The sequence below is a fragment of the Amborella trichopoda genome, chromosome 10, assembly GCF_054954075.1.
Source record: "Amborella trichopoda isolate Santa Cruz 75 chromosome 10, AtrichopodaSantaCruz75HAP2 v2.0, whole genome shotgun sequence".
NCBI classification, from domain to species: Eukaryota; Viridiplantae; Streptophyta; class Magnoliopsida; order Amborellales; family Amborellaceae; genus Amborella; species Amborella trichopoda.
In genome coordinates this window covers 23927238-23941591 of record NC_142345.1, presented here as the reverse complement: position 1 = coordinate 23941591, position 14354 = coordinate 23927238, and the positions used below count along the sequence as shown (strand labels likewise).

Sequence of the window (14354 nt, the reverse complement as noted above, 5' to 3'; positions counted from 1 at the left end):
GATGTTCAGGCCCGAAAGTACATTTTGAAATCTCAAGTTTATTGATAAATGAAACTTAAAAAAAAAGGGTACGAGGATTTTTTATTTTTTTTGGTTTTGAATTTTTTTTTTTAAGATCCCTGAATTGACCACTCAACTCAGACTTACCAAGGTGGCAAATCCAAGTTACTTGGGCGTGTCTAAGATGACTCACCCGAGATTTTGAACACTTATATTTCTCATACACATACTTCCATTAAGGAGGGGAGAGCCACTTGGTCGGCTTGGACTTGTTATCATAGGTTAAGACAATCTCTTTGACGTTTGCACTGAGGTCTGCAACACAGAAGAAAATTCTGTTTTGGGCATTGTCCAGGCAATAATGGTAAAACTAAAATAAGTTCGGCAGGCAGTCTCTAAAAGTTCTTTTGTTAGGCTCATTGCACATAAGCCAAAGGATTGTGAGCACAAAAATTTTCCATAGGTCGCAATCTCTCTAATCGGGAATGAACGGGATTTCCATTGCTTATCAAAGATACCCAAGGCCAGGCACCAAAGGCAAAAGAGTAGTGAACGAACAAATGCTTATTGACTCTAGTGGCATTTGATAACCGCATAAACTTAGGAAAGTCACGTTTTCACCTACACTGTAGTTTTCTCCAGTATGGGAACAGCAGAGAAAGTCAACAGCAAAAATTTTCCCAAGGAAACTGCAGATAAAGTGATCAAATGCTACCTCTGTCTCGCTTGAACAAAAGATAAACATTTGTATTACATGCCCATCTACATCTTAGGTGGTCCAATGGCAAGGACCTTACCTTGTTCTGCAAGCCAGGAAACACTCGTAACATGCGAGAACTAGGAGAGGTCCAAAAATAGTAACCAGTTAATATGGGGAGTTGGAACATGTAAGCATGTGATTAAATGACTTTAGCAAGAACACACTGTGAGACTCCGGCTCCTAGATTACCAGATTTTCACACCAAGGCTGAATTTCGCTTTGTCGGAGTATCTCAAGGGCTGCAATTTCGTTCTGTATGCCCCAGTGTAGCGCTACATTCCTCACAACTCATTGGTTGGACAAAGAAACATCATCCATAACTGTTTCATTGTAATCAATTACCAGTGCATAGAGGTTTGGGAAGGCTTGGATTATAGGTCTCTCAAGCAGCCACCTGTTTGTTGAAAACCAGGGACGAATCCTCAAGCATCTATAGTGCATAGAATGCACTATAGAAGCCAATGCCAAGATATTCCCTTCCCTAAAATCATGTGGGAAAATAAAGCAATGGAAACAGATAAATTAACATGCATAACTCTTCTTTTTTGAAATTCCGTCCCAGGTGGGTGCTCTACTTACAAATCAATAGACATCCACAACTTCCAAAATTCTTCTCTTAATCAAGCTGAATTCCTTTGAGGATTATTAACTCAGTCTCTGCTTTTACTTGAGCCATTAGTATAACCCACACAAGTTTTGAGCTATTAGTAGAACCTACACGAGCAAGAGTGAAGTTGCCAAACTGTCCCACCAAAAGTCACCTTATCAATGGTGGATGAAGCTATCTATTTCCAGCTTAATGAAACCATGTACATTAGGGGACCCCCTCAAGGAAACTTCAATGAGTCACCCTTTTTGTTGTTACCTCATAGAATCATTGCTTTTAGGGTTTCACAAACTCTAAATCAACATCATAGAGACCGATCCCCAGGCAATTTAGATCAGTATCCACAACTAGACAGAGGAATCCCATAGCATTTGTTTCAACCAGGGGACTTGGTTTCTCATAGCTGAGTGCCACTAAACAAAAACTCCTCCAAAATTTGCGAAGCGTTCTTAGATAAATTACTGTTTTTGCCTGCATTTATTGGTGTACTTGAAAGACTTTCACTGCTGGACTTGATCATGTTACTAACCCCAGTATGAAAAGATGAGCCCTGATTTGATTGACCCACCATACGCTCAGACTCATATTTAGCTTTAGAAGCCAGTTTTCTGGAAACTGATTTATGAATAGCTAGAGAATTCTGGGATTCATTTCCTTCAGGCATCAAAGTCTTGAGATGTTCATTTGCAAAAATTCCGACACACTGCATATATTTATCCAGGTGACCTTGATCCTCAAGAGGTGGTGATGGCCTTGTTTGCTGCTTTATGTTATTATTTGGCGCATTTCCAAATGAGAAAAACGTTATCCCTTCTGGTACTTCTGCAGGGGGTGTGAATGGCTTACCCCATGCCCACTCCTTGTGGCCAGTTCCGATCAAGGAACCACTTGTATTCAATTTTTCCTCTGGTATTGTTTTACTGTCAGGTGTATGAGTCTCTTGTACACAAGACAAAACCTGAGACAGTTGTTCAGGTGGAGGCATCTGAGACAAAAAAAAACCAGTCATTCTTCAATTTGGAAGCAGTGGACCATAAAACAATTCACAGAATCAATATATATCAAGTGGAAGAATGTAGTGAATGATGAAAAGGAAGAATGCAATATCATATTTACAGATAAATCTTCCACCTAGAATTGAATATACCTTGTGTGAGAAGGGACATTTATCGCCCTTGAGACAGGTACCATTTGCAACAAAAACTCGACAAGGGTAGTTAGAAAGGTCGTGGTCGTAAGGGCAGTCTTGCCCTTTTAAGCACGAATTGCTAATCAAGTACTTGCAAGGCTGTAAAATGAAATTAAACAGAATAAATTATTTCTTTTAAGAAGCAAACATCCATGAGTGCAATAATTACTATACGTATGAAAAAGAAACTAATCAATTAAATATTCAACTGGAAAACATAATTGGCAACAGGAAATATTAATATCATATATAACAATTAAAATCCAGAAAATAACCGTCAAATTCATTTCTAAATAAAGAACTTGACAAAATTTAATATCATGAACTGAAATGGGCTTGAATGAGTAATCCTAACTGTCAGAGACATAGAATAGAGATAAGCAAATTCCATTATTGCTTTTCAAAGTCATGAATTTGGTATCATGCAGCGTGCAAGAAACTTAAGAATGATTTGTAGGCTTTAAGTGGTCCAACTAGGCTGCAGCAGGACCGTAATTTGGCATAGAAAGGGGACAGTACCTTAATATCTTCTTCTATTCCCTATCAAGACATCCATATTATATAGTACTTTGCAAGAACATGAATTACAAGAGTCCAAGGCTTCTTCTCTGAACATAGAGTTTCAGAATTGGCAATGTCTAGATTGCGTGGAGTGTCATTAAGTGCAGAAAAAACTTCTTAAAGAGGGTGTAAGGAATGATTCCTGGATGGAAGATGGCTACGTATCCAGGAAAAATGCCATAAAAATTTGCTAATTTTTTTTCTCCAGCTCAGTACGACATGCATCATCGTTAATGCATAGTTTGTCACAAACAAAAAATTCATTGACAGAGCAACAAACGCTTTTAATAAGTGTTGCAGAACAACCTAGAATAAGTTTCAGCAAGTCAAAATGCATAATAATGGAAAGCTTCACACAAAAACTCTACCAAATACATGGAGTCCATGTTTGTCACTATACCTTCGATTTTGTCAACGGAATAGTATCATGTGAAAATTTGCACGACAGACCCTGAAATATGAATTATCAGATTAGTGACATACTGAGACATAAGACATAACTGAAAAGGACTAAATGTGCACATGTAATTCAGAAAAAGGTACTGTCCAAAAGATTCTTATTATAGGAGTTTCAACATAATAATACTTGTTTTGGTAAGTCCTGCATTTTATTAATATACATTACCTAGGAAGTACTCCAACTAATTTTAAACAATCTACAATGAAAACATCACAAAAGGGCTAATTATCTCACAGGCTCTTGAACCAAAGTGCACAGCTGCATATGCCAACTGGCTAAACTCTATGTTAAAACATTGATTAGGAAAAAATGTCTAAATATTACTAAGTTGTTATGGCACAAAGAAAGGAAGTAGTTTGATGTGAAATAGCGAGCAGTAGAATTGATGATACCAAGGTATATATCTGATGAATTAATTGGATGATATACCAGATAATCCCAGCACTACTGCTAGAAACATGGTCTAAATCCTTGTTAGCATCTCCATCTATGGAAACCACAATCCAGGGCGCAGCAACCAGTACAAAGGATTGAAGATAGAGTCAATTTAAGAAAGGTTGCTCTCCATGCAAAGGAGAAAAAACAACACTTGCCAAGGGATTTACCTCCATTCAAATATATCAATGGAAACTTCCCAAGGCTCTTATCAATTCCCAACACAAAGTGGCAACTCAAAGAATCTACTTGGGCGAGCTTCCACCCTGCAAGCTAAAATATGAGCTAATTCCAGTATGCTTCTTTTAAAGTCCCCACTCCTATCACTGCACTCCTAATAAAGTTCATCATCTTCCCAGCACATTTTCATAGAGTGAAGAAGTTTTTAACTTTTCACTTGAGATGATGTGGCACCACAAAATATTTTAGTATCAATATACTTCAGGTAGTTATGAGGGTGCAACCAGGAGAAGATCTGAATCCTTAATCCAGCTTTAATGAGATGGCTGTCACTCATTCACAGGCCTCCCATCATCATTGCCAAAAAAATAAGGGGATAGAGGATCAACCCATTTCAGTCCTCTTAGATGTGGGAGGACCATTGATTAATATAGAGAAAGAGGTAGTCGAAATAGATTCCATATAGACCACTTTCCAACTATCCATAAGGCAGCACACTGCCAATCACCTAGTACAAAATTTCCATTCACAATATTGTATGCTGCCTTAGCCATAAATAATTTGGGTACCGTTCCCACCTCCTCTCCTACTATATAATGGATACATTTTCAATAACAAAAGCACCATCCAGGTTTTGTCTACTCTGAACAAACATGATGGGATTGAGAAGTAATGCCTTCCAAACAATTCTATGGCCAGAGGAGCATATCTTGGATCTTGGATGTGATTTCTTTTTTTTTTTTTACAAACTTCTGATCAGGCTAATCAGCCAAAAAAAAAATTTGTCCCCTGCTCCTTCAAATCTTCAAATAAGGTGGATCAATGCCTATCGAGTCTGCCGGTTCTGTGAAATTAGTATATGCATCAGCTCCAGAAGTAATGGAGAACCCTAGGTAGACGAACACAGTCATGATCTAAGACAGACAAATCGCCTTTGACCTCACTGACATCGAACTCCCTTTTCGCCATGCATCATATGCAGTGGTGTGGGACTCTCTTCATCAGCCAGACCAAAGGGGTCTTTGTTGTAGATTAAATCATTTAGAAACATAAAAATATCAATTTCTCCCTATTGCGAGGACACATAGGGGTACATCTATCAATTTAAGTACTATTTGATACTGTCTTTTATGATACATACATGTAAAACCCACTTAAGAACTTCAATGCACACTATAAAGAGCCCAATGCCAGCTTCAGAAACCACACAAGTATAAAACATAATTAGTATGGTGCATCTCTTAATCAGATCACTTTCTCCCAATTGGTTTTTAAATATATGAATAGTTTTAGGGTGCGGTTTGTATAAAACCTAGGCTCTAAACAATCAAATTAGAGCCTACCTTCTAATAGTATCGAGAAATGTGGTTTCAACACTGGTAATCTTTGTCATAGCCTTAAAATACATTTTCATCTTTATTTATAAAGTTTAAAGCTTCAGAAATAGTGTAGATCGACAGATCTATGAAAGCTTGAAAATCTTGAAAATTGACGGTCCAAAAATGCATTACAAAATACACTATTTCCAAAACTTGAAATCCATTTTTTTCTCATGTTCATGCATCTTGATGTCCAGATGATCAATTTGAAGATATTTGGGCATCAAAACAATCTCTTCTAGTGAAATTTTAGAGGTAGGCTCAAATTTGATTGTTTAGAGCCTCGGCTCTATATAAACTTTTCCCATAGTTTTAAGACAATTCTTGAAACACTGACAATCAAACTGGAGTGGAACCACTCACATTTATTCATAGCACCAATCAGGTTCATTTTTCTCTAGTGTTGCGCCCAAATAGGGTGCACAACAGCTTGTTATGGATGATTCGTGATCTTGATTCATGCTTGGGTGGATCTCTCACATGATTGCTCATTTATTAACAGGTTTGCTCATGCCGTGCTGTGATGGCTGTCCTTGGTGAAGTATAGGAACACTGATCTGATACCATGTCAGTATTGTTTATTTGATAAAAAAGGATTAAAGAACTGTTAGCTCAAACAACAATGGTGAGGGTGAGAAAGAGGCAACATGCTGTGACGGAGAGGAACAACTAGTTTTTGGGGCAACTGCTGCATGCATCCCCATATCGAATATGGGGATGGGGTGAAATAGTTAACCCGTTCCCTTTCTTTCAAGGGTAAAACTTTCTATGTGATGCCACCGTCATATAAAAGATCTTTCACTGGGGTTTTCCAGCCATCCGATCTAAATGAATAGCTGAGATAACATCAGTTCAAATCTCAAAAGAAGCTCATATTCCCCTACAAATAAAATGCTTTCGCTCTCAACCAACTGATCTTGATCGGATGGTTGAGAGTGAGTCTAAGTATTTCAATTTTATATTTTTTTCTATATAGCTGATTGAGCTCAAGTTTTGGGTATGCTTCCCATTATTACACATCCGTAAAAAATGTTATCCAATGCAGGGTGTGGAATTAATGCGGTTGGGAGTCCGATGAAAGCCACGGTTGATGCAGTCCCAAGGCGGGCACATCACATGCAACGCAGTCAATAAATTTAGAAAAATCATAAAAATATAAAAATGCATAAAAAACACCAATGTGTGATTTATGTGATACTAGAAATTTTAATTATGTACTTTTCTTTAATATATTAGTTGTTTGGATCGCATGATAACCTGATAGTCTGATAATGACTAACAAAGTTTCTTATCTTACATGTAATATAAAGTAATTAATCCCATCCCAATAGTAATGACAATTAACAATTTAATAGAACATCCAAAGACCATAATTGCTTCACAATCCCAAATTCATGACCCTTCAAAGACCAAAAGTTCATAATACATAAAATATAAAAAATAATTAATACACTCAAGCAACTCTCCACTCTCAAGTGTTAATCAAATACGTCATATAATGATCCATCATATACATCTCCCCATCGAAACCCAAGGTTGAAGAGTAGTCATCATCAATATCTTTACCCTACTCCACATACAATTCTTCCTCCTCTTAGTCAGCCTCCTCCTCAATCTCTGAACCGATGTTGATGTGGACCCAACTCTCTTCCTTTGTGATCTAGTGCTAGGCCTTGCTTCTCTTCCAGCACGCGTAGCTTGATCAACATCCAAGCAAAGTCCTCACCATCGAATACCCGTTTTGATCATGGATCTATTGTCTGCTCGTTCCCTTGGGTTCATCCAATTCAAATCAAATTTCCCTCGCTCATGGCAAAAATTTCCACCCATATGCAAGAGTGCGTCCCCCCTGATGCACTTCGGCCGCATATGCAGGCGCATTGCAAATTGCTGTCCTTGTAGGTGGAGGCGAAGCGCCCAGGACAGTATGTTGGATTATGCAGCCACATAATGCGTTATGCGGCTGCATTTGATGACATAGGAAAAATATAAAAAAATAATTTTGAAAAATCAGGTGATAAATACTTTGATAAAAATTTTATCAATTGATTTTTTAATATTTAAACATGTGCAAACTAAACACCTTGAAAATTTTCACCTCGATCTGAATTCTAAAAAATAAAAAATTTCAAACAGTATTACACTCTCTCAACTATCTGATCAAATCAGACAGCTAGGAAACAAAAGTAACACAACTTTTACATGACATCACATAGAAAGTCTAATGTTTTATAGGGCAGGAACTATAAAAAGAGATAAAGGTATATGTAAGCACTTAGATGTGTGATGCACATGTCTAAAGAACCAAGATTATATGGAATAGTGTTAAAAATAGCATGGAAATATATCATGCCTCACTTATATAGAAATTTCAATGAAATGGCTCCACTGAAGATCCTAAATGTAAACTGGAAACTTAATGAAACGACTACACATATTTGTAGTTACCATGTTGCATCACCACAGCAACCACTCGCCATGTAAATCACCCAACTAAAAGAAAACCAAAAATTCTACTGTTTTAACCTTTTCCTTATTCAAGCCCATCCATTTTATCCCTTGTAAAGACCAAATTTTGTAAGCATCAAGGCTTATTTTGTAAAAGACCAACCTTTCTAAACATAAGGCTTACCTCTTCCCCATCACGTCACCAACAACTACCTTTATAAAAGGAATCTATCAACTAATCTACCAACTTATCCTTTCCATTAAGAATAAGATAACTCCTACATAAAAAAATCTCAACTCCTAAGCACGGACTCAACTCCTTTTAAGCACGGATTCAACTTGTTTAAGAAAATTCTTATTTTAAATAAATCGGCTCATTTAAAAAAGAAAACAAAAACTAACTTATCAAATTAACCAAAGATAAACAAGGAACCTAGACTAATCCTATCTCTAAAAATTAATCCTAATCTCTAAAAATTAACCCAAACAAAAAATAAAAAATCTACCCACATCTTTAAAAATAAAATTAAAATTAAAATTTTGTAGCAACCAGATCTTGATCTGCATCACAAAGCCAGCAAACCTTGCCTGAAGTCATGAATAAAAAAATCCGGTTCACCTTAGTTTGTGATTTAACCTAGTCAACTCCATCTGCCACATGCACACGTTTACATGTTTGCGAGTATACACCATATTCTTTTTTTTTGATAATTGTTGACGTTTGTATTACTAAGAGAAGAGATACAAGATTAGTCCCAGGGAGCCTTAGGAACGAAGCTCCTGGTAAAAAAGAATTGGTCAAAGGACCGTATACAAAATGGGGTTATAAAATATCCCCTTACACAGTATTCAACACATGTACAAAAGAGACGCTGGAAAAAAGGAAAATACAAAACCCTGGCCGAGAGGAGCACCAGTGGATAAGTAGATATAGTAGATATAGAGTCCGACCCAAAAAGAGCAGTGGTAGGGCCTATACTTCTTCATGGACCAAGGCTCCATCCTTAGCAAGTAGATCGGTGAACCCGTTTGATGTCCTCAAGATATGTGTCCATGAGACAAGCATCTCCATGCAAAGATAGTCAATCTCATCATAAATAGGTGAAAGGTACCAAAGGGGAGGCAAAGTCCTAGAAACCCATGAGATGATATTCCTTGCGTTGCACAAAAAGAGAGTTTCCCCAAGATCGATTAAAACTCTGTAGACCTCTAAAGAGGGCCATAGATTCAGCAAACTGCGAGTCTTGGATGCCGAGGTATTCAGAGTAGGAGAAAAGGATGTTTTGATGGTGATCCCTAAAGACCCCTCCAGTACCAGCGTGGCTTGGGTTGCCTAAAGAGCAGCCGTCAAAATTCAGTTTGATAGCTCCTTAGGGAGGGGATTTCCAAGAAGATTTAACTTTGTTTTTCTTTGGATTGTGTGAGAGAATAAACTCCAATTGGTGAGGAAAAAGTCCATGGGGATACCATTGAAGAGGAGGTGTTGTGACGCCCAGAAGGTTACAAAGGACGTAACCTTAGAGAAGAGCGTAGGACCATGGTTGACTATTCCTCAAAAAATTCGGGTGTTTCTTTCAATCCAAATGGTCCAAATTGTTGCAGCCACAGTTGCTTGCCAGAGGATTCCGCCTGCCTTCGGCCAGTGAGCCGCCAAGTTTAAAGCAAGGAGGTCCTTAACCGTATGGGGTACTACCCAAAGCACCCTGAATAGTTGTAGGATAAGACCCCAAAGGTCATGAGCCACATTGCAATGCAGGAACAAGTGGTTATTAGATTCCTCTTGGCACAAACACATTGACCACCTATTAGGAAGAGGATAACCTTTTCTTTGTAGTTGATCCACAGTGAGAGCCTTGCTTGAGCCTGCTATCCAGTTGAAGAATTGCACTTTAGGAGGTGCAATAGACCTCCATACCTGAGAGAGGATAGAGGTGGGGTTGAGAGGGAAAGTAGGGGGTTGGATGAGTTTTTTGTAGAAGGATAGCACCGTAAAATTTCCAGCAGAAGTCAAGGACCACACGAGCTTGTCCCTTCCCTGGGCAGGGAGAAAGGTCTTGTAGAGCAGCGACGAGAGAGAGAGAAATTAAGAAGATTCCCCCTCCGAAAGGTCCCTTCTAAAAGAGGGGTGCCATCGTCTTCTTCCTCCAACCCGAATTCATCCTCAATAGTAACCTCTCTGTTGAGCGCTAAAAGAAACAAAGAAGGGTAGCAGTCCCTAAGGGGGACTTGACCAATCCAAAGATCGATCCAGAAACGGACTCTAGATCCTACTCTTGGGCAAAATCTATTGTGCTCCCTGAACAACTCAAGTGTGGTAAATAAAGACCTCCACACCCCTGAGGTGTTAGACCAACGGCTGGTCACCAGGATCCAAGAGTGGACAAGAATACGATACTTATACCGAAGAACCTGTGCCCATAAAGATTCAGATTGGGTGGCGCAACGCCACCACCATTTCCCTAGGAGAGCAAGGTTATGCTGCCTTAAATTTCTAATACCCAACCCCCCTTGGCTTTGGGTAATAGAACTTTGTCCCAGGAGATGAGATGAAATTTACTTTTCTCAGCTTGGACCAAACCAGAGGAAGTTCCTCATGTTCAAGGCGGTTGGCCACCGAGGCCGTTATTTGGAAGAGAGACATCATGTAAACAAGAGCATTGAATAAGGTAGCTTTGATAAGGGTAGTTCTACCTGTAGGGGACAAGTACCTTCCCTTCCAACCAGCCAACCTTCTGTCCACCTTATCAATGACATGGGACCAAAGACATTTTTTTGGTTTTCCGAGGCCTAGAGGAAGGCCCAAGTATGAAGTAGGAAGAGCCTCAACCTTACAATCCCACCGTGGAATAAGGTCTCTGATAAGGTTGGTGGTGATAGCTACACCCATCATTTTTTATTTATCCATGTTTACCTTGAATCCAGTGACCACCTGAAAGCATTGGAGGAAGATTATGAGATTGTCCACCTCGGAGGGAGAGGCATTGAGAAACACTAGGGTGTCGTCTGCATAATGTATATGCCACACTGTAGGCCCTCTTCTAGATGAACAAAAGCCAAAGAGAAGACCAGCTTGGTAAAGCCGCTCTAGGGAAGGCTAAAGACTTTAGCGGAGATCGCAAACAGGAAGGGGGACAGAGGCTCCCCTTGGCGCAGTCCTCTTGAGGACTGGAAAAACCCTCTGGGAGTACCATTGATAAGGACAGAGAAAGAGGGTGAGAGAAGCACCCCCTCATCCATTTACGCCATCGGTCAAGGAAGCCCATACGGACCATAGTCTCATTCAGAACCGACCAGTTGACATGGTCATAGGCCTTTTCCCAGTCAATTTGGAAAATGAGTCCAAGTTTATTGGCTAGGTGTCTGGAATGGATGCTTTCATGAGCTATCAAAGCCCCATCAAGGATTTGTTTATGCTTAATAAAAGCCGACTGCGAGGGGGAGATGACCGAGGGAAGAACTTGCTGGAGTCTAGAGGCCAGAACCTTTGATAGGATTTTATAAGAGGAGTTGAGCAAACTTATGGGACGGAAGTCCTTAAGTTCCTCAGCCCCTTCGACTTTAGGGACCAGGGTGATGAACGTTGCGTTGATCGATTTGTTAATGATACCCCGCTGAAAAAACTCAGAGAAGAATCTTAAGAAGTCGGGGCGAAAGGTTTCCCAAAAGGTCTTAAAAGAGGCCACAGGAAATCCATCAGGCCCAAGAGCTTTGTCTTTGGCGAGATCATCCAGGGCTTTAAGAATCTCCTCTTTGAGGAAAGGGCGTTCTAACCAGGTTGTCTGATCCACCAAAAGGGTTAAGAAATCTAAGTCCTCCATGAAAGATGTAGGACCAAAAGGGGCAGTGTAGACGCTCTGAAAATAATTGATGATTGCTATTTCAATCTCTGCCGGTTGTTCGAGGAAACAGCCGTCAACTTTGATTGTCGAGATTGAATTGTCTATCTTGCGACAGTTAGCAAACCTATGGAAGAAACGGGTGTTAAGGCCCCCTGTTTTCAGCCAGTTGACCCTTGACCTCTGAAACCAATAAATCTCTTCTTTTTTCAGAGTCGAGACATACTCCAGTTTAGATTGGGACCTGAGCTCAGCTTCAGAAGAGGATAAGGGACGGGATTCTTCCAGGCTATCCAGGTCCTGTAACTTTAAAATAAGTTCAGACTTGATAAGAGAGAAATTTCTAGAGACCAAGGATCTCCAAGACTTGAAAGAGGCCTTAAGAAGCTGAATTTTCGATTGAAGCCTAAAACCTGCTCTACCGTTGACCTGGGCCGAGAAGAAGTTCCACCAAATAGGAATAAGAGTGGAGAGAGACTTCTCATCAATCTAGGCCAATTCAAATCTGAAGGGTTTAGGGCCCCTATTACAAGCAATGGTAGATAAAAGGATAGGACAGTGATCAGAGACAGGTTTAGGCAAGGCCACTGCATGAGACCCTAGAAACTTTTCCTCCCAGTCAACGGAGAACAGAAACTTATCCAGCTTGGAAAGAGAAGGTAGAGAGGAGTGGTTGGACCAGGTAAAACTGTTACCTTGGAGAGGGATATCAAGATTTTCATTCCTGGTAATAAAATCTAAAAACTGGACCATACCCTAGGAGATATTGGCAGAGGAGTTCCTTTCATGAGACCAACGAGTGACGTTATAATCCCCACCCAGGTACCATAGAGAATGAGGGAGGGAGGACACAAAGTCAAATTCGGACCAAAACCGCAATCTAGAAACCGAAGAGCAAGGGCCATAAACGACAAAAAATTTCCAATACCGGCCGTTGGAAACTCTGGAAGAAGAAGAGTGACCGAGAACTCCCCAACATGCGAGGAGCTCAGGGTATGATCTGTGGGATCCCAATTACCTAGATACCACCTGAGGCCCCTACTGCGGGTAAAGCTACCCACTGGCAAGGTCACCTACCCCAAACCTGACGCACTTGAAGTAGGGAAGGCTCTGGGTTCTTAGTTTTAGAGATGGCGAAAATAGAAGGACAGCGTTTGAGAGACAGATCCTTAATGGCTTTCCTTTTCGAAGGATAGCCAAGGCCTCTGATATTCCAAGAAACTAACTTCATGAGGAAGAGGCGGAGTAAAGAAGGGAGGCAATCCTGGGAGAGCGCCTCAACGAGCAGTCTAGAAGGGGGGAAGGAGACCCAACTAAGGAGGAAGAACCCTAGGATGCTAAAGAGGAAAAAAGATTCAGAAGTTCCCTCTTTCCTTTGAAGCCTACCTCCGATGTACACTGAGGTTCGACAAGCCTAAGGCGGTGCGACAGTCCATCGGGGTCAAAGCACTGGAAACCCATCACCTGGTACATAGCGTTCATATTATCAAGGTCTCGATCGTGCCCTTCCCCGTCGACACCCTCGAGCACCGTGACCACCGGTGGGGTAGAGAAGGGTGACGTGCGAGCTGCTGTCGAGAAAACTAGCCCATCCCCATCGACCACCCCGTTGAAGACGCTGGACGAGGGGGGAGAGATGAGCTCTACCTGCTGTGTGTCGAGTAGGTCAAAAGCCTGCAAAGAGGGAGGAGGGGGGGAGACAAATGGGTAAAGGTCAGGAGGGAGGGGTGGAAGAACATTGAGGGGGGCGGGAAAGGGATCCCGAATGGAGGAGGGTGAGGTAGAGAAGTAGGAAGAAGAGGGTAGAGGATGAGGAAGGGTGGGGACCGGGGCCAAAAGGGGGAAGGATGACAGCTGAGGGGGAGGGATGAGGGAGTAAGGCGAAAAAAGGGTGTCAAAGAGGAGATGGAGGGGGGGGGAACAGAGGGGGTGAGCAAGGCGGGTAGGGGGAGAAAGGGAAGGAAGTGGGAGATCGAAACCAAGTGATGGAAGAGACAAAAAGGCCCAAGGCAATGATGGCAGGAATGAACCCTTTGGACCCTAACAACGTGAGGAATGAAACCAAGGGGAGGAGGGGAAACCGGGGGGCTAGAGCGAAATCCTGGTCCCAAAAAGGGGACAAGGAACCCGAGACCAAAAAGGAGAGGAAGGAGATACACCAAATAAGGGGGGAAGAGAAAGGAAGGGGGGGGGAGGGGAGGCAAGAAAAGGAGGCAGGGGAAGGTGAGAGTTACAGGAGGGGAGAGGAAGGCCAGTCGACAACCGGACAAAGCCTCGAGATGCAGCAAAGGGGGGAGGGTAGAAGGTAAAGCGGGGCGAGACCAAGGAGGGTGGCCCCCAACAAGATCTCCACAAACTCACGAGGAGGGGAGGTCACCAGAAGACAGGGGCACAGACGGATGGATGGTACAAAGAGGCGATGAGAAAAGTGGCGAATGGGAGGAGGAATCAGAACCTGCAGGGGGCAGAGGGGCCAGAACCAAGGGCGATGAGGCTCGG

General features: G+C 41.3%; 1 protein-coding gene across 2 annotated transcripts in view; it reads right to left on the bottom strand.

Moving 5' to 3' along the window:
* Window positions 1-701: 701 nt before the first annotated feature.
* The window catches only part of EMB1789 (CCCH-type zinc finger family protein), a 38251-nt gene continuing 24598 nt past the window's right edge, over window positions 702-14354 (bottom strand). For both annotated transcript variants that reach the window (XM_020673543.2, XM_020673549.2), the window contains 3 exons: window positions 3518-3568; window positions 2515-2655; window positions 702-2352 (listed from right to left, as the gene is read on the bottom strand). In XM_020673543.2, the coding sequence (XP_020529202.2) occupies window positions 1765-2352; window positions 2515-2655; window positions 3518-3568 (780 nt within the window). In that variant the 3' untranslated portion in view covers window positions 702-1764. The remainder of the gene's footprint in view (window positions 2353-2514; window positions 2656-3517; window positions 3569-14354) is intronic.